Raw genomic sequence first — 26571 nt, forward strand, 5'->3', positions numbered from 1 at the left:
GCTCTTAACCACTACGTCACTGCTGCTCTCATGAGGCTTCATGTTAACTCCCGTGCAAAAACATCTGCCACTTGAGTATAGTGTTAAGATTTGAAGAGGTCCCAATCGTTGCGGTAAAATGGTAGGGAGGGCTCCTCATTGTTGCCAGAATCAGATGCTCCACATATTGAAATGCCCAGCATTTCAGAAACATGGGCTGTCCCCACTCAAGGAATTTTCCACACATGGAAAATACAAAGCAAGTCTCATGGAGTAAAGAAGAACCTTCACATGGTATGTTCATTCCAAGTATGATTCCTGGCATTCCTGGGGCTTTCATCTGTAGAAAAAAACAGCCAACCTGTTTTCCTCCAGTTTCAGGGGAATATTTGGAACAGCTGCAGGACACTCTTTCAGTTGCCACAAGAGGAAAGGGAGAGGAGCTTGATTTTTTTTTCTATTTGGTTTTGTTTTATTGCTGTGAACTGCAGCAAGAAGTTCTGGCAAGGAGACACACACATTTTTCCAAACAAACAATAATCCTGAGAATCCAGGATTTGAAACGCAGAGTCTCACCCGTTCCTGCCACCTCTGGATGGACAGTTTACTTTTTTTTAATGGTAGCTCCTGGAAGACTGAATCCAGCCCACTCCTGATCTATAGCAGAATGTCTGTGCAGGTGCAGTCACACACTTTATAACAAGAAAATGCCGGGATGAAAAGGGACTGAGGTCGAATCCCCACTACCGTCTTAGCCAGGTTTCAGAACACAAACTAACCAGGTTTGAGATCGTTTGTGTTCTGAAACCTGGCTAAGAGGTAGTGGGGATTCGACCGGAGAGATCATCCCTCAAACCTGGTTAGTTTGTGTTCTGAAACCTGGCTAAGACGGTAGTGGGGATTCGACCTGAAAGGAACCACCACCACTTCCAGTCAAGCAAACATAAGTTCCTCGAGAGATGCCCTCAACCACTGTTTCTAGGGGTGGGGGTGGGGATCCCCTACTTCCTGCCTCTATTGCTCATAGCCGCTTGGGAGGGAAACCGCAGCATCAGCTGTGGTACCATGTCACTTCCAGTAAAAAACAAATGTGGCACAGGGTAGCTCTAGGAATCGCTGGAAACTATGGGTTTTACCATACACTTTCCAAATGTTCCTAGAGTTACCCATTTCAGCTCTGGGGTTTTCTTTTTTAACAAGAAGTGACATATCCATGCCCACATCCCTTCTGCCCTACTTCCACCTACGAAGCAGGCCTGGCATTGTCAGGGGTCAGGGTCATCAGGCATTGACCAACGCCCATGCCCCAGCAACTGGCTCCCTATCAGCTTCTAGAGTTCCCTGGGTCTGCTTCTTATTTTTCTCGCTCTTTCTGATTGTTTGCTGGCCTCTCAGAAGGAGTGAAAGAGCCAGAGGGCACAGGAGAGAAGGGGGAGTGGGAGTTGCCCCTCATTGTACCCTCTCTCTCTTGGTGAAACTAAGCAAGAGAAGACAAATGTGGGTTATGATAAGGAAGAAATGGGCCTACAGAAAGAAAAGTCACAGAGAGGCGGAGCATTCATGGGGATATGTGGGGTCACATGCCCCCGGGCGCACGGCAGCTGGTTGCGTGGGGGCCCCCCGGAGAATTGCCCCCATGCCCCTCCCCTCGGGCTCACCCCGCTCCACCGGGTTGTTTCTGCAGGAGCAGTCTGGCTGGGCAGGGCCGAGAGGCGCCCAGCAGCAGCCCAGCCAGGCTACGGTAAGTGGGGCGCGGGGGCGGTGGGCGGCCAAAGCAGGTGTTGCCCCGGGTGCCATCCCCCCCACGCCTCTGCAGAGAGGGCATCCCATGCAACAAACCCCTAAAAACTTCAGGAGGCCCTTCTGCAAAAAGCTGCTGAGGTTCCCACACCCCTTTCCTGGACCAAAATTGCTGACAATTAAATCCCATTGAGAGATATTAAGTCCATGTTTACGAGACAAGTTCATTCAGGATGCTCTGGGCAGATGGTTTTGAACAACATCTTCCTTGCAGGGCCAGCCACGTGGGCCACTGAAATCTCGTCACCCGCTGCCTGAGCCATAATCCTCACCCCGGCATTTGACTGCACTGGCCCAGTCAAATTCCATGAGTCAAGCTGAGCAAGGGGGCAAGAGGGCAGTGTGTCTCACGGTCACGGCAAAAGCTGGAAGATTCTTCAGCGCAGGCCTGGCTAAATACAGCATCCAGCTTATTGGATTTGTCGCCGAAGGGATCACGAGACAATGGATTACATTAACAAGGCAGGCAGATAAAGTCTCTGACAAGGAGTGAGGCTCAAACAATCCTTTCATGGCCAAGACAAAGGGAGGAAAAATAATCCGCTTGGGGCCCCGAGTAAAAGCAGTGGCTAATAAACTGCAAGGGCAGAAGGGGTGATTGAAAGGACAGGAAATCCAGGTTTCGGAGAGGACAGAAAAAGCAGCAGAGAAAGGGATTCCTCCAGGTGGAAACTGAAAAGTGCCCAAAGCCGCCAGCCAAAAAAGTACCATTTCTTAATGCAGGACTATTTGAACTAAGGGTAAGCCAATGGATTCGGCGTATTGGGTTGCATGGATTGCAGCCTACGTAAGTGGGGCTTCCGAACAGTAGCTTCCGAACAGACCAAAGGGCAAAGAGGGACTGGCACGATGCCACATACGTTGTGACAACCACACTGCTGACTGCCAGTGTTATGGGCAGGGACATCAGAAGAGAAAGGTGCTCTCCTGTACACGTGTCTGATTACGTATCATGGATCACAGCAGAATCTGTGAGAAGCTGCCATGTATATATGCCACCAGTCATTTGTCTTGTGTTGGAGAACAAGCAAGTTGAAAGAGACCTGTTATAGGTGGGGCACCAGTTGCACAAAGTATTTGTATGTTTGTTTTGTTCAGGGTTCTAACCAAAGGAGACAAAGGCTGCTTTCACACACACTGGATAATGCACTTCAGCATCCAGTTGCAAGCAACTGCTGAAGTGCATTGAAAATGCAGTGAAATTGCATTATCCAATGTGTGTGAAAGCATCTAGAGAGAGAAAGGGATGGAGAGAGACAAAGAGAAGAAAAGAGGGGCAAAATGAAGAAAAATAATCTGAAAACAATAGGGAAGGGAAGTAAAATAGAAGTACATTTCAGACACAATGGGCACTTCCGCACGTGCAGAATAATGCACTTTCAATCCACTTTCACAATTGTTTGCAAGTGGATTTTGCTATTTCATACAGTAAAATGTAGCTGCAAAGTACATTGAAAGTGGATTGAAAGTGTATTATTCTGCATGTGCGAAAGTGCCCAATGTGAAACGATGATTAGTTAACTGTGTGGCTCCAGGATCGGGCTCACAGACCATTATTCAAACCCCGGTTTGTCTCAACCAACACTGGCTGCATTGCCTTCATTCTTTCCACTGTGTATTCCACAAATACCTAGCTGGTATTCCAGCATTCAAGGCAGTACCAGTTTATTAAGCCAACAGTCCGTTGTCTAAACACAGTTAAGATCCACCGTGATTAATAAACCAACTTCAGACCTTGGCTTTAGATCCTGGTTTGACCTATCTGAACTAGTCATAGCTGGGCTTGCCTGCTGATTATCACACTAACTGTAGTTACTTTAATTAAATCACGGTTTCATACGAGAGGTGAACTGAGCCTGATTAAGGAAGGAAAACATGGAGTGAAGGAAAGACAAGGGCACCTCTGATGGAGTTAACAAGCGGTTGCTTGGAGCTCAAGGAGTTGAAAAGACTGAAGACTACAGCTCTGGAATCCTGGCTATGTTGTAGCACAACTTTTGTGGCCGTGTTGCAAATATGGGAGCGTGTATAAATGATGGATATGTAGGGCATAGTATGCGCTGCACATAGTTCTGCACAGACAGTTCCACATGTTCCACTCCTTCTCACCACATGGGAGCAAAGGTGCTTGAAGTGACTATTCTCAGCACGAAGTCTCCTGAACAGCTATAGACCTGGGGGGTGCAGTTGGTTTCTAGTAGGCACTGAAAGCAACAGAACAACAGCAGCTAAATGACACATGCCTTTGCATACAAACGGCTGTTAGGAACTTCAACACCGCAAGGCAACTCCTGGAATGAATGGCAGACCTCTGGTCATGGGCACCAGGTCCTCAAGGCCAGCCATGTTCCCCAGATCCACACAAGGAAGGGGGAAATGAATTCCAGCAGGACTCAGAGGCTCCTTCCGCACATGCAGAATAATGCACTTTCAAACTGCTTTCAGTGCTCTTTGAAGCTGTGCGGAATAGCAAACAGCTTGTGAAAGTGGTTTGAAAACGCATTATTTTGCGTGTGCGGAAGGGGCCAGAGTGAGCAGAAGATACAAAGGGTTGCTCTGGATCTCTAAGGAGGAGTTGGTGGGAGAGTAGCCAAAGTGGCAGGGATCAATCAAGATGGTCTTCTTAAGGTCAAAGGACTACGAAGGGAAAATAGAGGCTCCTTGAGAGAAAATCTGTGTTTTAGGCACCTCTCAGGAGCCCTTGTGGTCCCCCTTGGAAGAAAAACCCAGGCATCCCTGTTCTCTCACAGACTCTGACCAGGAGAAGACTGCACAGATGGATACAACAGTATTGCTCAGAATTCATTCCTGAAGTAAATCACTACATCTGCTTTTTATATTGGGGTACCAACTTGTTAGGAAGTTCCAGTTCCTAATTGGAGGGGCTGGGATGAGGTTAAGTGAACACATTTGATCCCTGAGGCTGGAACGGGACAGAAAATAACACTCCAGCAAACCAAAAACAAGAGTGACACGAGGTGACAGGCAGATGGTTTCTGAAGGAGTCATGACTTCGACCATTCAAGCAACTGGCCGAGGATGTTCCAAGAGAGGTCTCTCAGCCTCCTTATATAGGCTTGGCAAAGAATACCGAAAACTCCTGCCTTACAAATCTCCAGCATTGCTACAGTCAAAGGCAAACTGGGATACCAAGTTAAGGAAACACATTTCCCTCCACTAGATTCCCTCCAAATCTGCTTCTTCCCAAATGGGTGATGACGCACACCTGCCCTGTTTACCACACACCCCGAGTCATGCCCTTCAACGGTAGTAACAACACAAGAGAAAATACCCACTCAGGAGGACACTGCTTACTTTTAAAGGTTCTTTCTCTGATGCATCTCCCATATGGTCATTGGCTTTGTACTTCCGCTCTTTTTCCCGGTGATCAATGGTGGAGTAGCCATCTGTGAAGAAATGACACGTGACCCATGAGGGAAGATGCTGCATCAACAACATGGCAGCACAAATGTGTGTTTGTTCTACTTCGCCAGTCAGAGTAGAGACAAAGCTCCCCCCCCCCCAAAAAAACCCCTAGCCATACTTGCTTCCGCCACAAAGGGGAATATAGGTATTTCCCCCAGTTGTAATGTTTTCCCTCAAAGCCCCAAAAGCAGTGCCTGGCAGCCCACTGAAGCAAGAGTCACATTTCTCGCTTCCAGCATGGGCCTTATTTGCTTCCTGAGGTGACAGAAAGGGATATATCACTTCAGGTGGGAAAAGTCACATTTATAATCCTCCCTCATCAAAAACACTCCCTGCAAAACCCCCCGAGAAGATTAGATGGAAAGATTCTAGTTTAACTGTTTTCATGCTGTTGTAATTTTCATCTTACAAAGGATTATAAATATAGGGGAACATTCAATGCGCTTCAGTCTGACACATTATAGTTTATTCTACTGCCTGAATGCTCTGCCCACCTCATTACTCCTCTAGCTTGAGGAATGGTACAGGCCTCGGTCTGTTGCAGCCAAACCAACAAAAAGTCCTGCGGCACTTTCAAGATGAACCAGTGCATTGTGGCATAAACTTTCATGGGCCAGAGCCTACACTGGTACATCAAAATTCATCCCGTTATCTGATGTGATGTTCATGCACCACACCACGGAGTATCCTGGAGTTCCAGAGGGGTCTTCTTATCCAAGGAATTGTCCAAGGGTAAATCTGCTTAGCTTCTGTGATTGAACTAAGCGCAGCAGCTTCAGACCAGTTTCTGGATGGAGAGGGAGGGAGAGGGGGGGAAAGAACCTCAGTCCCATCTCGGGAAATAATGTACTGCCTCCAAGATCCAGAAAGCTTGTCAGAATCTTGTTATCCTTTGGATTGAGGATTAATGCCCGCTTTGGAGGAAGACCATTCTCCGCTAACCACAACGAACACCAAAAAAGACGGTGAAGGAGATGAGTCTGTTAATGGAATATGTCCCCTTTAACAGAATTGAGGGGCCTAGGGGTCAGGCTGAAGCCACTCTGCTTCTTCTCATGAACACAGGGTGTCCTTCTTTGTTACACCACTAAGGACCAGTCTCAGGGCTGGGTCACTGAACAAGTCGACCCACAAAAATGTTTTGGGGACCCACAATTTGAAAATGGAGGCCACATGGCAGGTGGCAGCGTACTTGATTTGTGCCTACTATGTGCCTTCCAGATTTGGCCTGCTGCTGTTCTACCTAGGTCAAGTCAAGGCATACATTGTCTCTTTGAACAATGCCACCTGGCCTGTTTGAGGTGGCAAACTTCTTCCAGCTGGCCCCGTCCATATTTTCAGCTCTGCTCCTTTGGGAGGAGTTTCTTCATTTCTTTGCACCTGCAATCCTCCTTTGGAGTTAGACTTTGAGGTAGCTACCCCTTTACTGCCCCTTGTTGAATTTTATTCATATATTTACTTTGCTAATATCCTGCCTTACTCCCAGTGCGGACCCAAAGAGGCTTATATTGCTCTCCTTGCCTCTACTTTATCTTAACTTTTCTGTGAGGCAGGTGAGGCTGAAATTGTGTGACAGGCCCAAGGTCAGCCATGGCAATGTGGGGATTCAACCCCGGGCCTTGCACATCCTAGTCCAGTGATGGCGAACCTTTTAGAGACTGAGTGCCAGGGGTGGAGCAAGGGGAAACCGTGTCTGGGGCACGTGTGCACCCTGCGCCTCTGCCACACACCCCGTCTGCTCCCACCCTGCCCTGGAACGCCCCAAAACACCCCGTACACCCCTGGAACGCACTTGCCATGCCCTTGCAGGGGCACGCGCCCAGTGTGTTGTGCACCCCTCGCCCCCTCGATGCTATGCCACTGCCAAGTGCCCAAACTGGGGTGATGGCGCATGTGCCCACAAAGAGGGCTCTGAGTGCCACCTCTGGCACACGTGCCATAGGTTCGCCACCACTGTCCTAGTCTGATACTCTAACAACTACACCACATGGCACCAGGGTTCATTTTCTTGATAAGGAATGCCTTCCAAGAATATGGTCTCCCCCAATCTGGGAAGCTTCTAGTTCTCTCCTCCCAAATAGGTTAGTATTCGCAAGAGAATTCTCTCCCCGTGGACATCTGGGGATCTATTTCAAAATATCTTCATTGCTGCAATCGGGCTTCTCCTTTTCCTAGGGCTGCTTCTTTGTTCCCCCTTTTCATCCATGGATTTATGATGTTGTATTTATTATGTAACACTCTCCAGCCTTCTTTATCTGATGGTCTGGTGTTCAAACAGCTCCTGCTGTTTGCATCTGCTCTTTTTTGGAATATACCCCCCACCCCAGAATCCTTTCTTAGACCCTCAAAATGCACCAAGCAATGGTGAACATTTTACTCTGCATACATAAGCAATGTCTTCCAGCCATGGAATGTCTGGTCTACAGCCTTTCACTGTCGGATACGTTAATACACAGCTACCCTGGAGTGTGACCTCATTTGAAGCTATTTTCTTCCTACTGGGAGTATGTACATTTCAGTCTTTCCTCAAGCAAAGCATATATTGACAGCTTATTCACACTGGCTCGGACATTTGACATGTGCATGAAGAATATGAGGCAATAAATTAACCAGGGGAGGGGGCTATTTTTACTGTTTCAGCTTTCCAGAGAAGCTAGTCTTGGTTTGGGAAAGCTATCTAACCTATTTTTTTTCACAGCTAACCAAATTGGATATAGTCCTTTTGGGTCGATAGTAATTCCAGGAGCAATGAGACAATATCTTGAGGCCTGTTTTTGCAGCCACAGGCTTGCAAATTTAGTGTGCCGAGACAATCCACAATCTGGGAGTTATTTGCCACACAGCTAGTTTGTCTCTGAATCAAAACTACTTAGAAATCTACAACATCAGATTCTGGGAATGAATTTCTTTAATTCAGTTTTCCCTTTATATGCAAAACTTTGCTATTGCTATCTGGAAGAAGAATTAGACACCAGCCTAACAAAACCTTTTCTGTGATTTCTGCTCATACATTATACAGTTTTCCAGAGAATGGAAATGGGATACAGGTTCTTGCCACATGTGTGCATGGATGCCACCCTAGTTAACATGCAGTATATGAAGTAGTTCTCACATTTTCCAAAAACACCTGGAAACTTGCAACTGGGTTGCATGACCTAAGGCAGGGATGCCGAACCTTTTTGAGACCGAGTGCCCAAATTGCAACTCAAAACCCACTTATTTATTGCCAAGTGCCAACACGCCAATGTAACCCGAATACTGAGGTTTCATTTTAGAAAAAACGGTTGACTTCGAGGCATGTGTTACTCGGGAGTAAGCTTGGTGGTAGTCGGTGGCTTTGCTTTGAAGCAACTGTGCAATTCTTCCAATGGGTGAATCACTGCTTCCCCAAAACTAGGTCTTAGGTTTAATGCTAATATTCGAGCCCAGCAGCCCAGGCCAGCCTAGATGGGGGGGGGGGCACTCTGGGCGTGCCCACAGAGAGGGCTCTGAGTGCCACCTCTGGCACCTGTGCCATAGATTCACTACCACTGACCTAGGGAGAAAAGTGACCCCTCTGAGTGTGCTGAAAGCCAGCACAGTAGGGAAGGGTTCTAATCCAAACCTTCTTGAAGTGCTAATTTTCTACATGTTGGTAGGTCTGCTTGTTTGTTTAAGGGGGAGAGGAATTCGAAAATGTAATGGCTTTCTGTAAAAGGGAGAAAAGGTGCCACTGTCATGACTCACGGTTAAAGACTCATGCTGCCCTGACACACAGGTACCAGTGTGTGCATCAAAACTATTGATCTTTTGAAAAGAAAAGTTCTGCTTAAATGTCAGCTTAGCCGCTTGAAAGAGCTTCTCTCCGAGAAAAAGCTCAACTCCTTTGTGAGTGACAGGGAGCACAATTGAGAAAGACAGGGGAGGTTTGATCCATCGCTGCATTTACCTGGACCTAGTTCATCCATAGGAATCATGTCACAACTTCCAGATTTCTCGTTATCTGCAAAAGAGAAGGATTGAAACCATTCTGGGTGAAAAGCAAGCCAGACCTGAGATTAATCATCATCCTGGTAGAAAGAGCGGGAAATGACTCACTGAAGCACAAATATAGGAGGCTCTGGTGACTCTAAAATTAAATCTTCAAAGATCTGCCTCCGGTTCTGATATCTGCCTGACTTATCTTGGAGATCAGTTCCAGATGCCCTTCTCCTCCATGTGTTCCAATTTTCAGAAAATAGGAGTGGGATGACCAGGAGAAGGCCTTTTCAGTGGTGGCCACATTGGTCGAGTACCCTTCCCATATGGAACTACAAAACATTGTACTGTTGTGCACATCTAATTAAAGCCTTTCTCATGTTGTTGGCCAGTGAGCCCAGGTGGCCAACAACATTCCAATTAGTTCTGACACTGATGGGAATGAGAAGAATCCATATAGAAGAGTTTGGGCTTATACCCCTCTATTCTCTCCTGTAAGGGGACTCAAGGTGGCTTCCTTTCCCTTCATCTCCCCACAACAGACACCTTGTGAGGTAGGTGAGGCTGAGAGAGTTCTGAAAGATGCATTGTCAAAGGCTTTCACGGCCAGAATCACTGGGGCGCTGTTTGGTTTCCGGGCTGTATGGCCGTGTTCTAGCAGCATTCTCTCCTGACGTTTCGTCAGGAGAGAATGCTGCTAGAACACGGCCATACAGCCCGGAAACCACACAGCACCCAGTTCTGAAAGAACTGTGACTAGCCCAAGGTCACCCAGCAGGAGTGTAGGAGTGTGGAAACACATCTGATTCACCGCCTCCGCCACTCAGGTGGAGGAGCGGGGAATCAAACCTAGTTCTCCAACTGTGGTCCAACATGGCTACCCTCTAAAACTGGTTTCACTTGTGAGTCACTGCTGATTATTTTATTTTAGAAAAGTATAAACAGCCATATTCAAATACATAAACGTACCGATCCAGAATTGGGCGGGGGGGCTGAATGACAACTGGAGGCAGCACAGGGAGACAAGCAGGTGCCACTGAGCTCTGTGGAACCCAATCGGCTTCTGCCCATCGCTTCCACAGTTGCGTTGGCCTAACCTGTAGCCCAATGTAACTGGGGGCATTCCCAGAGCATTCCAGGGACATTCCCACCAGACTTTGGCCCCAGGAAGACAAGCAGTGGGGACAACAGACTCACACCAGCCTTTCGGAGGGCTTCCAGGGGGCCAGGGATTCTCCACCTTCTTCGCCCCCCCCCCCCGCCCCCCGGCATCGTCTGGAAGCCCCCTGGAGGTGGCCGGATGGCACAGCAGCAGAACTGTTGCCAGCCCTTTCCAGGAACTGGATTGGGCTGTGAAGAGTGTGAGGAGGGAAAGCTTTTTCGAAATGGGACTCCTGCTTGGGATCTGAGCTATTGCCATCACTGGGGATGGAATGCCCCTTTTCAGAGCACAATGAGCTGCCGACGCGCAAGCTGTTTCAAGTAGTCAGCCTCCTCCCTAGAAGAGCGCACAACATTTCGAGACTGGGAAATGCTCTTTGCAGAACTGCAGAGCGGCTTGAGGAGATGCTTGTCTGACTGGCACAGACCTTGGCTTTTATCCACGAGAGGCAGAGTGCTGTCATCGTAGCCAGACCTGCAGGAGGTGCCTTTGGATCCCTTCGGAGTAGCAGATGCCGACTGGAACAGGAAAAAAAACCCCCACCAGAGTCAGCACTTTGCCGAGAACAGCATAGAGAGCAAAATGCATTTTTAAAAGTTATCTGAAACCCGTAGTTCTGCAAAGACCAGCGAGTGTCCTATTTCCTATTTTTAGAGCAATGAGACTCAGCAATAAAACAGACCTAACGAAACGTCCTCTTCTCCATCGCTATGGGGGTTTTCCTGTGGTTTGAGAAGTGGGAGAATTCCTGCCACAAGAACCAATAGTTTCATATGGAGTTTTTGAAATAAAAGCAACTGCACACAGGACAATTTCTCACCACAAGGAATGACACACCTGCGCCCAGGAATGCTCCAGAGCCAGGTTATGTGCCACTCTCCCATGCCCCTCAGAGCACCATTTTATCTCGCATTTTTCAATATCCTTGTGTAAATAAAAGATCTTTGTGTAAATAAAAGCAACCACCACCACCCACCTGGTTCTGGACCAAAGCTCTGAAACCTCGCAGTAGGCAAAGTCCTGAATTAAGGAAGTCAGAATTTCCTATCCTGTTTTTTGCCATCAAGTTGCAGCTGACTTACAGCAACCCCATAGAGTTTTCATGGCAACAAATGAACAGAAATGGTTAGCCATTGACTGCCTCAGTATAGCGACCCTGAATTTCCTTAGTGGTCTTCCATTGAAATTCTAACCGGGGCAACCCTGCTTAGCTCCTGAAAACTGACCAAATTGGGCTAGCCTCTCCTTTCCCCAGAGCTTAATTTGAATAAGATCTCTCTAGAGCAGTGGTTCTCAACCTTCCTAATGCCGCGACCCTTTAATGCAGTTCCTCATGTTGTGGTGACCCCCAACCATAACATTTATCCATTTTACAGATGGAGAACACTGATGCAGAGAATCTTAGGCAACCCTTGTGAAAGGGTCGTTCGACCCCCAAAGGGGTCCCGACCCCATATTGAGAACCACTGCTCTAGAGGGCTTTGCCCTAGAATATGTGCCCTGGAAATCAAACCATGCCTTGAAGTATGCGCAGAATGCTTCTGCCTAATTTCTGAGTGCATGCAGAAGATGCATGCTCACCCAACAGACAGTATTGAGTATGCAGAGTTTTCAATTCAGGAAGCTTGCCTTCCTGGCACATTTGAGCTCAGGTATTATTCACAAAGCCCTGCCTATCTCCTGCTCCTGGCCCATTTTTCCTTCCTGTCCCCTATCCGTGAAATGTATGTCCTGAGCAGGTATGTGGTGCCACTTCTCTCGACAGGCTTTCAGATCCATCCTCAGGCAGTCTTTCGCTTATCCCCTCATTCCTGGCTGTAACAAAGCTTCAGTTAAGTGTAATTGCATTTGCCCATGTTAATCTCTTGCTCCCTGCTTCCCAGACTTCTCTCCATTTTGCTTGGTAACTCCCTTCAAAGTAGGGACCTGTCCATTGATAAGGCTGTAATGGCCATCAAATTATAACCTGCCTTCTTAGACCTTACTAGGTCCATAGAATTTCCTTCAGCCATCTCCCACAGCATTGTAGAAGGAACACAAGAGTAGAATATTTTTTCTCTGCATGGCATCAGAGTTTCCTTGGTGCAGAACTGGTATTGTATGTGTGTGAGCACAATGGAAGGACTCTGGATTAGAACCCATAGATCTGTTGTGCAAGCAGAAATTCTTTCCTCTAGGAGAAGGAGCCTTCCTCAGCAAAACACTCTTTATGCCAGCAGAAGAGATCTGCGAGATCCAATCCTCTATCTTTACATAAGCACTGTTAACATCACAGAGGCCCAAATAATAATGTGAGCCGCCACTGGCTGGTATGGCACTTCTCAGTTAGAAAACGCTGCGTTTCCTATACCTGGAAATGGGATTTGGTCCAGCCGTCCTTCTGCAAAACACCCCGTAACTCTTTGTAGCTCCAGGTCATCTGAAGAACGTGAGAGGCTGCCTTGGTTTCTCGGGAAGATTGGCTGATGCGATTTGGACGGGGCAGAAAAGAAAAGATCAAAAGGCAAAGGATACATAAGACTTTCATCAATTTAACTTGTTTTAACACAAAAGTCTTCAAGAATATCTGAATGTTGGGTGGAAAGTGCCATCAAGTCGCAATCAACAAGGTCAATCCATAAGGTTTTCACGCCAAAAGACGCTTGCCTCTGCACAGCGACCCTGGATGTCCTTGGTCGTCTTCCATCCAAATACTAAGCAAGGGCTGACCCTACTTAGTTTTCAAGATCTGAAGAGATTGGCCAAGACTGGACATCCAGTCGGGGCAAGCCAGGGTATGCAGGGTCAAATTAGTACCAGTGTTTTCCAGAAGCAGAAGGGGGCAAAGAATGTTTAAACCACACATGTTTATTTAGAACCAAAGGGACAGCATAAAAGAAAAACAAAAACAAATTAAATTCAAAGCTAAACAGCTGACCCAGCAGAATATCATTACACCCAGAAGGAGCCAGTATACAGTCTACTTTTGACTTTCAGGAACTGGGCTTGAAAGAACCGGGCTAAAATTCCGAGGTACATGCAGGGAGAGTTACCTGCCCTTAGTTTTAACATGGAGGAACATCAGTAATGCAATACCATGCTTACATTGTGAAGGCTGGGAAGCACTATACCATGTGAGTTTGCTGATTATGTAGGTTGACTCTATGTTGATACTGGAGCAGCTGGACATCCAGACTTTTGGTTGGTTCAGAAAGGGCAGCTTCTCCCTAGAGCTGCTGTGGCCTAAAGGAGAGCTGTTTGAGATATTGCTCCAAATTGGCCACCATTTTGATTATTTTTGCTAACAGCCTTATCGTAAAACATAACGGTTGCAAAGGGAGGACAAGCATCTCCCCTTTTGCCAATAAATGTCTGATTTTTCTTAAAGGATGATGCCTGATGAATGCGTGTGTGATGTTGAGGAATAGTGCAGGCCATAAGGGAATCTGTCCCGAGATGATGGATAGTTTTTATTCTATCGATCTTATCTCTGAAGTTAACCCGACCTCTTAAAGAGGCTGATTTATGACATGTTTTTATGGCATGCGCTTTGGGGAGTGTCAGCAGCAGAGCTCAAAGGAGCAGAGGAACATGTACCACTGTAAAGGTCTGAGAGTATGGCCAGAGGATACCTGTTACAGCAACCTGGCTGAAGCAAAACAGGCAGGGACCTCACCAGTGGCTGAATGGGGGGACTGCTTGGGATTTACATGAGTCACCTCAGATTCCATGAAGGGAGGAATGCAGGGTGGTGATAGAAGGTGCCATCAAGTTGCAGCCAACTTATGGTGACCTGATAAGGTTTTCACGGCCAGAGAGAAACAGAGGTGTGGGTTTTCCAGGTAGTATGGCCATGTCCCCATAGCATTTTCTCCTAACGCTTCGCCTGCATCTGTGGTTGGCATCTTCTGAGGATGCAGATGCAGGCGAAACATCAGGAGAAAATGCTACTGGAACATGGCCATACAACCCAGAAAACCCATAACACTCTAGTGATTCCGGCTGTGAAAGCCTTTGACAATACAGAAATAGAGGAGGTTTGCCATTGCTTGCCTCTGCATATGTAGTGTTCTCTTTCCCTTTGGAAAGCACAACACCAAGTTACTTGACCTTGTGCTTTTAGAAGGGAAAGCAAACACTGCATATGGTCCTCGAAGTTACAACCCCCGATGAAGCTTATGCAAAGTGCATAGGAGCGTATAGACAATAAATATTTTCCCTCAAGCGCCATTGGTTTTTCCCCCTTCATTTTGTCTGGTGTCTCATTTTTGCCACTGCGTAGCGACCCTGGACTTCCTTGGTGGTCTTCCATCCAGGTACCAACCAGGGCTGACCTTGCTTTGCTTCCAAGTTCTGATGAGACTGGGCTAGCCTGGGCCATCAAGGTAAGGGTGAAATAGAGAGTATGACACAATCAGTGGAATTAATCATTAATAGTACAATAAAAGGTTGCTGCCCACTAAGTTCCACTTGGCTTTTCTTTTGCTGAACACGAGAAGCACTAAAAGCTCACCTTGATTTGCTGATGGCGACCAGCTTCTGAATGCCTTGCGTCTGGATCAGGGACCTGGCATTTTCGGAACTGTCAGTGATGATTTCATGGATGGTATTGAGAACAGCCACCACTGTGTCTTCCTCCAGGTTTTTAGATGACCTTTGCTGCCTGCTAGGCAAATTTCGGACCAGCTCCCCCATGGCGTAACTACCTGGAGAATGAAGAGTGCGCTTATCAGTCCAATCTGGTCATTCTGTGAGCTAGAGCACAGGCTTGGTTTGCAGAAGATCCAGGTCCAATCCTCAGGATAGTTATTTAAATGATCCCAGGTGGCAGGGCTTAGAAAACATCCACCAGAAACATTTGAGAGCTACTAACAGAGAAGATAGGGGTGTAGTGAGGGAGGGGACATGAGGTGGCTTCAGCCCTGGGCGCCATCTCAATTTGTAACGTGGGGGGCACATTTTACAGCCACCCTCTTTCCCCTTCCTCCTTTGGAGAAGGATGTCAGGGCCAGAGTGCACAAGCCCAGATTACCTCCTCCTCCTCTGGGAGGGCAGGGAAGAACGTCAAGGGAGCCAAAGAAAACAACCCCAGGCTACCCCCTCCCTCTCCTTGGGTCTGGGAAAGGCACCAGACCAGAGTGCACAAGCACCAGCCACTCCCTCCTCCTTCTTGGGGTGGGGAAGGGAGGCCAACTCCCTTCAGAAGCGTTGATTCTCCAAAGCTGATACTCCCAAAATCTTGATGGTCTCTAAGGTACTACTGGACTCGAACCTAGCTCTTTTATGTCTCTTTTGATGATCGTAAAAACAAGATGGTTTTCTACATGAATGGAGCAGTCACATGATGAAACAAACATGGCCGCCGCCACTGCTACACCACGTTTGGGGCTAAGACCGTTCCTTATGTCTTATGCCGGTTTTGAAATACCTCTCCCATGTATATGGTACCAAGCTGAGATATCATGTTAAGATGCTTTTATTTTCCCACTTGCCTGATGAATGACTAGCACTGCTGTGTCTTGCCATTTCGTGGTCTTTGTTGTATTTTGACGTGACTACTTTCACTGAATGACTAATTTTTATTTCGACACGACATATAGTCTCGTCTTTTTAACGACGTTTTTACATTTAAATTTTTTAACATACAATAGGGCGCTCTTTTTGTTTTGTTTTTCTTTGCCTGCCTTCAAATGAGCCTAAAATGTCCTAAATCTCAAATGCACAAATATGAAAGGCGACAAGCTTCAGGAGTGAGCGGCCGTAGAAAAGATGTCACCGTGTTTTGAAAGCATCAAAGAACTAATCTGTAAGTGAGAGCAGATCCTGAAGAAGGACACTTTATGGGCATCAGGAAGAGTTTACATCCTTTGTGGCAGATTTCACAGCCATTATATATTACATTTTAAGGCCCTTGTCAAGCACACACCAAGGAGTTGTTACTAAGGCCAAACATTAATGCTAATGCATGCATACAGAGTTTCCTCAAGGCAGCCTTGGGAGAGTTCTACAGGGCTGCAAAAACGCTGGCTTGCACTGCTCTGTTTCCCCCTGAACAAAGACCGATAAAGAGCATTACAGATGCCTACAGGAACCTAAGACCCTAATACTCCAAAGGTACAATACCACTATTTAGCAGTATAAAGCTCTCAGATGGTTGGTTTTCAGTTTTGATCCTTGTGGACACTAAGGCCAACCTTTTGTACATGGAAGGAGGGCTTGTGGAGATAATGTCCTCTTCTAAAAGTAGGGTGTAATGCATTCCCAATCGATATGTTTTCAGATGGGTCTGGTCCTAAACCTGGGATTGGAGGGATGCCAGGCAAGGACTCAGCTGTAGAGTTGGGAGGAACTATAAATAAAACAACGCAGACCAGCAAGGAAGACTCTTGACAGCAATAGGTCAGGGTGGCATGTGGTACTACCTGACCGTTACCAGCTTACAGGTTGGAATTGCCCAATAAACAAGGGATTTTCTACTGTTGCTTTCGATGAACCGTTTCTGCCTTTGCCTAACCTCTGCTTTATTTCTAACGATACCTTCTCTCGTCAGCTTGCAAGATCTACCACTTCCTTTAAAAGGGACACAAAATTATCGGGGCCGTTCATGACTGATGAACCTGGGACATTCTGCAGGCAAAGCAAACGCTCTGCGACTCGGTCGTGGGTTCTCCCTATGAAGCTTTTTCATTTCAGTGCCAATGGTGTCAATCGGTCCCCGGCATGCTGCTGTCCTTCATTCGAAAGACCTGCCGGTTTGCTTTGACAGATGCTTAGAAAGTACCTATGAGGTCTTTATTGCGACGATCCATGGACAGATTCCGCAGAGCGATGGACACTGCCCTCACCACTTTGTCCGAATCTGACTGGAGGAGCTCCACAAGGACAGGCAGGCCCCTCTCTTTCCGTACCGTTGCCCGGATATACGTGGACCACTGACAAGGAAGAGAGAAAAGCACCCGTTTAGAGGGCATCCAAGTGAAAGGTTAATATTTCAAGATCATGACCATTAGAAAATCTGCAACAGACCAGACACATAGCTCTTGGATGACAAAATCCCACCCCATCCCAGACTATGGAGGTGATTGTCTTTCCTCCTAAAATTCCCCTGTGTTACAATAGAGCATCTCCACACACAGTCCCTGCCTAACCAGGGTGTCTCTGCAGTGTGGAGAGACGAGGTCTTCCCCAGGGTTCAAGGAAGTAGTCGTCCTGGCTAGGAACACAGCTGGCTGCATCAGCAAGGCCACTGGCTGTCTAGCTCCATCTTGGGCTTCATCTTGCAATAAGGGTGAATGGGCGAGAGAAGACCTTAGGAAGGGGCCATGCCTGGGAGTAGACTTGGGACCCTGGTTGCGATAATGGACAAATGGGCTTCCTGGCAGAATTGTGGCTGTTAAACTCAGGGGTTCGCGATGGAAAGGGATTTATGCAATTAAACCAGCATCTCAGCCAATCCTTGGTCTTGGGTTGTGATAGTTGAGGCTGGTGGAAGATGGGTTATCTTGATGGAGAAGCACTTCCTGGTGTAGCAATTTGAGAGCCAGATCAAGGAAAGAGGGAAAAGAAAACGGGAGATGGGAAAATTAGTTCACTCAAGCTCCTGGGAGTTGGAGGAGAAATCTGGGTAGGTGAATAGAAGAAATCTTTAAACGTCTCCTTTTCTCCCCCGTCCCCCCCAAGACTTCTTGTGGCTTCTCCTCCCCACTTGGAACGTCACTCGAACAGGACAGATGTCACTCACTGTCCAGTTTCCAGCGCTGAGGTTCTGCAAAGCCCCCGCGGCTGCTTCGAGAGTATTGAAATTTTGACTTTCTGTGAGGATTGAGAGGTAAAGCCTCACCACCTCTGGCTGGTAGAGCAACTGGAACCCTAAAAGGGGAAGGAAGGTACAAATCACAATTAGACCGGCCATCTTAACTGTCTCTATTGACCAGGGATGGTCCACATTTTCTGGTACCTGTCTCTTGGAAAAACCACTACTTCCCTTTTGTTCTGCAGAAAGATGATGGGGGGGGGGGGTGCCTTTGTAATAATGTTGCTAATGTGTTCCCATGTGCTATAGAGGAAAGAAGTGATTTCTTTAAATTAACCCCCCCTCAGAAAAAGCCCCCCCCATGAATAAAAACATAGAATGTTCAGTTATGAATGACACAAAGACAACTGAAGTGCTATGCAGAGATAAGACAACTCATGTCCTTATTTTCATCTGTAAAATGTTGGAGGGCAAGGGCGAGTCAAATGCACCATATTCTGCCTGCTACCCTTTAGGACTTCTGACCAATTAGAAAACAGGCAGAAAACAGGCATTCCCTTGGATCTCTGAAAACAGTAACAGCTAGAAACACAGGCTCATTCTGCACATGCAGAATAATGCACTTTCAAACTGCTTTCAGTGCTCTTTGAAGCTGTGCAGAATAGCAAAATCCACTTGCAAACAGTTGTGAAAGTGGTTTGAAAACACATTATTTTGCGTGTGCGGAAGGGGCCACACTTAGAAAGAAATGAAATCTAGCAATCTGGGCTATCTGAGCAAATGCACTAAACAGATATTGCTGTCGAGGCAATATCCAGGTTTTTCTGGCAGGACGGCGAACGTACCAGTCCAGTTTTAAAATGAGGGCTCCTTCAGAGTATTGGCCAGCTCATCTTCCTTGTTCTCCGCTTATTTAGAACGCTTTTTGTCCTCTCTACCTAGATCTACTACCGCTTTATTCTTGCGCACATTATTCTCGCTCTTTGTAACAGATATTTCCTTCAGTTTTGCCTATTATCCAGCATTTTCAAACACAGTTCTTTTCTTTTTGGCACATCAGTCCTTTCTCTGAGCTTCTCTTTCAATCCATGCGTTTGAAACACAATACAAAAACCTCCTAGCATTTTGAAATTCTGTTGCTATTGTTGGCCTCTTGGCTGTTTCCAGATAGATCAGCTGAGCTTTCCCCTGCCTGGAAAGTTAATTTTTTCTTCTTTTATTCAACTCGCTGATAAAGCACCAACTTTATGGAAATGAAATATCCAAATGAGGTGCATTTTTTAAAAAAAAATCTGTAAGAGGAGGGTATTGTTTCCATCTGTTTACCAGGACCTACTAGGAACTTTTTTTTTTCTTGTGGTTTCCAGGTGGAATTACAACTGATCGCCAGACTACAGAGATCCGTTCCCCTGGAGAAAATGGTGTGTGATAAACATTCCAGGAATCTAAAATTAGATAGAAATATCTGAAGGAATCTTTTTTGTTTTATGCTCATACAGGAGATTGGCCAGAGGCATACCGGCATAAAATGGTGCCCGGGGCAAGATCTCATTTTTCTGCCCCCCCCCCCACCCCCCACACACCCAGTCCTGCTTACGGCAGCCTGGCTCCCTATGCTCGGCTGGGAGCCCGGGAGCCTGGACTGGGCGGGGAGCGGCGCTTGAGTCCCCACCGGCCTCCTGCAAACTTTCCCTGCTCCTGGGACTGACCCAGCGGCCTTCATGCCCACCTCTTCCCACCTCTAGCGCTGCACAACATCAGGTGACCAGTGCAGGTGGCGCCCTGGTTCTTCACCCCACATAAGAACATAAGTACATAAGAACTAGCCTGCTGGATCAGACCAGAGTCCATCTAGTCCAGCACTCTGCTACTCGCAGTGGCCCACCAGGTGCCTTTGGGAGCTCACATGCAGGATGCGAAAGCAATGGCCTTCTGCTGCTGCTGCTCCCGAGCACCTGCTCTACTAAGGCATTTGCAATCTGAGATCAAGGAGGATCAAAATCCACCTCCTAGCATGTAGAGGGGCATCCTTTGTGGTCTCCAATGGGAGTAACATTATCAGCAGCATCCTGGATCAAAACCACAGGACAGTTGGGATGGCAACACAGGACTTGCCCCATGAACCAGTCAGTCCAAACCAGTCAGTCTCCCTGGTGCTTGGATACATGGTTGTGGCCCCCATGGCCCACTGTGTCATTTCAGGATTTCTAATATTGACCAATGAGCTCTTCTTGTGCACTCCTGTGTGCCATGAACAGGGGCACAGAAAAGAGCTCATGATGTACAGCTCTTCAACTGTAGAATGCCTTTCAAGTTTATCAGGATGAGCGCTCAGTGCATCTCAGTGTAAGATCTGCTTTACATAGTCATCCCTTGGGGATAGCAGACCTTGGAGATAGCCTGCTCATATGAATTAGCCATCATAATTCACTTAATATAGACAGCACTTTCATATCCAACTCAATTCAAACCCAACTCTAAAGGAGAGGATATGAGGAGGGAAATGTGAATGGTGTGTGATAAACACTCCAGGACTCCAAAACTAGATAGATCTGAAGGCATCTTTTTTCTTTTTATGCTCATACAGGAGATGGGCAGTTTCTGGCTGACTCTTTTTCTATCTCTGGGTGTGCCAATGCTGATGGGTTGTTGTTGTTTCTTGCAAACACCAGAGTACATCCTCTGCAAAACTCAAAAGCCCAGGCATTGTCTCTCCGTCCCCCACGTCCTAATCAATCCAGCTGCCCCATTTGCAGAAGGGATTCTGATTTAATTATTGCCATGTTCTTCCAGCTGCGCACGGCGCAGCCAAAGCCTTTCTTGGAGTACCTTGAGAAGCAGATTCCTGCAAAGTGCAGCTGTTCTGGCTCCCATTAAGCACCTGTTTCTCTTCTAACCCCATTTCCTTAATTTCGAAATCATCTTAATTATTTTTTCCTGCAGTACTCGCTGCTTTTGTGTAATATATAGCTAATTGTCTGCGCTACATTTTTAAAAAAAAAATGGAATCTGAAAGAGACAAAAAGGTCAATCAAGGCCGTTAATGAGCCAACGAGGAAAAAAAACAACCCAATCCAACAAAATGCTAATTGCTATGTTGCTTGTTCTTTTAAAAGCCACGTGCAATTAATGTCCAGACTTGGCAAGAGTTAACTTAAGAGTCATTTGACATGTTTGGTCTAATTTGTACATCTGCTCGTTTTCACTGGGGAAGAATGTTTGTGTAAATACTTTCCCGTGTTTTTCTTTTTTAAAAAGAATGATGTTTTAAAGATCTACTGATCTCTGCTACTCCCTCACGGTATCTTCTGCAGTTTTGGATGCGTGGGATGATTTGGATTCATACAGAGGCGTATCAGGGGGAAATGGTGCCCGGGGGCAACACCTGCTCCAGGCGCTCCCCCCCTCAGGGGTGGGGCTCGGGGGCAGCTCGGACGGGCACCGCAGTGGCAAGCAGGCTCCCATCTGAGCCATTTCCTGCCTCCCTGCAGGCCGCCTCCTGTCCTCCCCAGGCCTGCAAGGAGGCGGGGGGGGGGGGGCGGAGGGCGCCATGGTGGGCGGCCTAGGAGCTGGTCTGCTGCTGCGGTGCCCATCCGAGCCACCTCCGCCCCCAAGGACCTGGGGAAGGAAGGAGGCGACTTGGACAGACACCACAGCAGCAAGCCAGCTCCTTGCGGCAAGCCGGCTCTTTCTTTAGGCGCCTCCCCCGCGCCAACCAAGCTCTTCTGAGCCAGGTTGGCATGGGGGAGGTGGGGGCAGTTTTGCACATCCACCCACCATCGTGCCCAGAGTCATTTGACCCCCCCCCCCCGTCCCCATGGGCTATACACCACTGGATTCATATGAGTTTGTACATTCTGTACCTATGGAATCTCTGTTGAATTATGAGACTCAATGGAGTTCTAAAGCCATCTCTCTAAGATGGCACCGAACTCCGTAACTCAGAAAAGACATCTAGTGACTCAAGGAAAGGGCGTCAACTTAGCAAAATCCTTAGAAGAGTTATTGGGAACAGACAGGGGCAGAGCGAGGGGGAACGGTGCCCGGGGCATGCATGCACCCTGTGCCCCTGCCACGCCCCGGAACGCCCCCGCCACACCCACGCACCGGCACGCACTTGGGCCATCTCCTCCAGCCCCATTGGCGCTACACCACTGGGAACAGATCACAATTGACAGGTAGGGTTGCCAACTTTGAGTTGGAAAATTCCTGGAGATTTGAAGGACACAGACTGAGGAGTTCTGGGTTTGGGGAAAGTGCTCAGAGGGGTACAATCAGTGGTTGGATTCAGCAGGTTCGCACCACTTCAGCAGAACCGGTTGTTAAAATGGTGCTTGTAAACAACCAATTGTTAAATAAAGGAGTAGTTTTCTCCAGGGGGACTGATCACTGTAGGCTGGAGATGTAAATCCAGGAGGTGTGCACTGATTCATAGGGTTGCCATGAGTTAGAAACGATTTGACGATACTTAACACACATATAGAGCAGGAAACCCAGTGTCGGACTGGATTAATCTTTGACCTTCTCCACCAAGGCAATTTCAGATGCTTTTAGTGCTCAGCGGGAGTCTACAAATTTGTGCTGGCCTTTGGCCTCCAGCCTAAATGTGTGGCTGCTGGAGCACAACACTGGAAGCGAGGCCTCTTCCCTGTCTGGAGTCAGGGGCGGAGTCTCAGCTCTGATGTTGCCATGAGACCTTCACAGGCTTCCAACTGGCTGTGAAACTCTTTGTAACCGTAGGGATGAATCCCATTTCTCTCCACTGCTACACAAACGCCACTGAAGTCTTGACCTGTGCAAACGTACACTACAACCCAAGGGCAGGGGCTCAGAAGCGATCCTTGTGACTTTCTACCTAGGTCTGCACAGAGATGGAACACGCCCGTAGCAATGATATCTTCGGCATAGCAATCGTTGATACAGCACGCACCTCCTTCATCCTACACACCCTTAGTTATCCTTCAGAGATTTAATTTATTTATTTCAAACATGTATTAGCCACCTTTCTGTCACCATCTGCCTGGTTCTGGTCTGATCCTGCCACGTCTCCCAGGCGAGACATGGGAACCTTTCCCCCTCTTTCCTCCCTACTGTCTGCTTTTGCTGTAGTTTATCTGCTCGTTGGGCACCTGCAAGCTGTTGCCCGCCGCAGCACTGGGGAGTGTGGGCTTTTTTGACCTATGTCTCTGGACTGTGGGAGTGGAGGAGGTAACCCCTCCTCCCGGGAACTGGTGTTCAGGGGTGGTGTTGTGTGACGTGGTGGGGCATGGTGTGGGGGTATAATGGAAGGTGTTTTGGCACTTAAGCTTTAGTCCTGGCAGCAGAAGTCTAAATGTTTTCCCCTGATGCTTTTTCTTTATAAAGAAATCATTTGAACACAGAGTCACATTATTCAGCCGTTCAGGGGTACAACACCAGGAAGTTAAGAGGAACACAAGGTGGCTTACAACATAAACACCAATAAAGCACTGTTCGTAAAACACATAAATCCACTAGTTTAAAGCAATCATTTACAACTGCTGGTGGGCAGAAGAGTAGGCTGACCAGACGTCCCGCTTTTGGCGGGATAGTCCCGCCTTAAAACAATTTGTTCCGCGTCCTGCGGGTTTTTTCAAGTGTCCCGATTTTTGGAAGGCTGCCGCACTGCCTTCTGGGGCGCAAGGCAGTGCGGCAGCCTCCCACGCACGCAGCCGCAGGAGCGCACGGCCTTCTGGGGCACTCCCGTTTCCCACCCGTCACAGGGCGGGAAACGGGAGCGCCCCAGAAGGCCGTGCGCTCCTGCAGCTGCACGCCCAGCCGCCCACCTACCCCCCCCCCGTCCGTCCGTCCCGGTTTAAAAAGGTGACCATCTGGTCACCTTACAGAAGAGGCCACCTTGAATAAAGCCGCCTTCAGGTGTCTCTTTGAGGTTGGGAGTGAGGGTCTACATATCTAAGCTTTCCAATATTCAGGGCTTTATTTTGTAGGTGTTGTGTGAAAATGGGAAGGGAGGAAATGCACCCATTGGCCTTGAAGTCAGGGCTGGAGTAATCATTTCATCAAACATTCTCCAGAGAAAAGCTCCAGTCAAACTGGGTCCGCCACTGCTATTGGGGAGAGTTGAGAGATTACCAAAGTAAAGCATGTTTGTTAAAAGTATCTGTCCTACAGAAGGGTGCGTGTGTTCCTTTCTTCCCAGACAAGAAAGCAGGAGCTCAGCTTTCCACTGCAGGAAATGTAGCAGTCAGAATTGGCCAGCTGGCAGAACATCCTCTCTACTGCAGAGGATTTTGGGGGCAGGAGAGGATGCAGTGGGAGGAAGGGCTGCATAAGGCCGTGAAAATACATTAATTCTAACAATTAAAAAAGCATAAGCAGGGGGCCAAGTCCAAAATATAATTCTTAATAGGCTTCACTGCATGTTCCCTCTTTCAATTGTTTTTATATTCATTTATATTATATATATATCATCAGAGATGTACCAGGGGAAAATGAGCCCTTTGGGGGAGAGCGGTCTAGTAAATCGAATGAATGAATAAAATAATAAAATAATAAATAATAAATGGCGCCCAGAGCAGCCAGACCGGGAGCCTGCTGCGGGTCAGCCGGGCACCCCCATTTCTCTCTGGTAGATACGCCACTGTATATCATTTGTCAACAGCTTAGGAGCTCTACCTTTTCATTCTGTAGTGTGTTTGTGTTACATGCAGATGTTATTTTACAATACACATCATCCATGGTTGATCCAGTTCAGGGGTCTGCACCCTGTGGCTCTCCAGATGTTAATGGACTACAAATCCCATCAGCCCCTGCCAGCACGCCCAATTGGCCATGCTGACAGGGGCTGATGGGGATTGTAGTCCATGAACATCTGAAGAGCCGCAGGTTGCAGACCCCTGATCTAGTTCAGCATGCTGCTTCACACAGTGATCGACCAGATGTCCCCCAGACCTAAAGGTGGATATGGAGGCAGGAGCATAGCTGCAATGAGGACATCCAGGGTGGCTTATCCTGGGCAGTGCCATTGCAGTCACGTGGGGAGGCCATGATCCATAACAATTCCATGGGGATAGCTGTGTTGATCTGCTGTGGCAAAATACAACAGTGGCACCTTGAAGACTAATAATATCTATTCCAGCATGAATTTCAGCAAACCAAAGTTCGCTTACTCAGATCCTTTAATACTTTTCCTGCATGGCAGGGGGTTGGACTTGATGGCTCTTGTGATCTCTTCCATGAATCTATGTTAAGTTGGGCTCGGTAAAGGTTGCATACTCAGGATGGCCACAAGGTGGCAATCTGGGAACCCTAAATCTGACTCACTGTTCCTCTGCAAGGTCATCTAACTCAAAAGTATGCTTTGTTGAGAAAAGCAACTGTTCCCTAAGCAACTGGGGGTTGTGGGGGATGACGACACACATCAGGCTCAAAGCAGAGAATTATTTCGGTAATGCAAAACAATGCTTTTTGTAGTTCTATGAAAAGAGGGAAAGTTGGTTGATTTTGGACTCCTGCCTTGCTTCAAGTGAAGCTCTAGCAGCCCCGCTAAAGGTCATCATTTTTTGCACACCGAAAGAAGTTGCAAACTGTCACCGTTTTCGACAGGGACCGAGCACTTCCCAAAGTCATGAGTAGCAAAGAACACCACCTTTCCACTCCTTAGCCACAAAGCTCTTGATGTTGTCCTTTAAGAGCGTGGCCGGGAAGCCAGAAGCTCATTTTATAAAACCAGCACACCGCTCCATTCTATTGGTATTCTGCGCTTCAGCTCACCATATGCAAGCAACCTGAATGTCAAGACGAAACTGAAAAGGCAGACTGTGTAACAATTTATACCAAGGCACTATATACACACAATATCACAAGGAGAGTCCATTAGTTATGTTCATATACAGTCATATTATTCCCGAGCAGCATATAACCTGGACATCTAGATGGCTAATCAATAGGAGTCCCAGGATGCCAAGTCCAGTGGTTAACATCCTCCATCCTGACTTAATCCCTTAAAAAAAAATGTCAGGTGGAGAGAAGAGACGGAGGGATGCACAATAAACAAGCAAGGGTTGTCTAACTCTGGTGCCCCAGATATTCATGGACTACGATTCCCAATTGGCCATGGTGGCAGGAACTGATGGGAATCATAGTCTATGAACATCTGGGGCGCCAGTTGGACACCCCTGTTTTAGACCGTAAGTCAAAAACTTCTCCTTTTACTTTTTCTTTTCCAAGATGGATGGGTGAAAGGAAGGAAGCTTTGCACTCTTCCTAAAAGTTTGACAATGTTGCCACGCAGGAACTTAACTAGCACTGGGCTCCAAAGCCCTTGGAATGGCTAAAATGAGCAATTCATGCAAATTGCTTTCATCCTTAATGGTTCCCCAGGGCTCCTCTCTAACCTTGGAGTCTTTCAGGTACACAGTACGGTGAATGTTAATCGGGGCTCGTGCTAGTGTTCCCAACGCCTGTGAGTGTGATTACTTGACAACAGGGAGAGATTATTTCATTCCAGAGCTAGAGAGAGAAGGTGAGGATGGCC

General features: G+C 47.4%; 1 protein-coding gene across 10 annotated transcripts in view; it reads right to left on the bottom strand.

The window, feature by feature from the left end:
* ARVCF (ARVCF delta catenin family member) overlaps positions 1-26571 on the bottom strand; it is a 482167-nt gene that overhangs the window by 9514 nt on the left and 446082 nt on the right. For all 10 annotated transcript variants that reach the window (XM_048514629.1, XM_048514620.1, XM_048514626.1 and 7 more), the window contains 7 exons: positions 18045-18172; positions 17085-17235; positions 14817-15009; positions 12675-12786; positions 10752-10842; positions 9134-9187; positions 5095-5186 (listed from right to left, as the gene is read on the bottom strand). In XM_048514629.1, the coding sequence (XP_048370586.1) occupies positions 5095-5186; positions 9134-9187; positions 10752-10842; positions 12675-12786; positions 14817-15009; positions 17085-17235; positions 18045-18172 (821 nt within the window). The remainder of the gene's footprint in view (positions 1-5094; positions 5187-9133; positions 9188-10751; positions 10843-12674; positions 12787-14816; positions 15010-17084; positions 17236-18044; positions 18173-26571) is intronic.

This window comes from Sphaerodactylus townsendi, linkage group LG13 (assembly GCF_021028975.2).
Source record: "Sphaerodactylus townsendi isolate TG3544 linkage group LG13, MPM_Stown_v2.3, whole genome shotgun sequence".
NCBI lineage: Eukaryota > Metazoa > Chordata > Lepidosauria > Squamata > Sphaerodactylidae > Sphaerodactylus > Sphaerodactylus townsendi.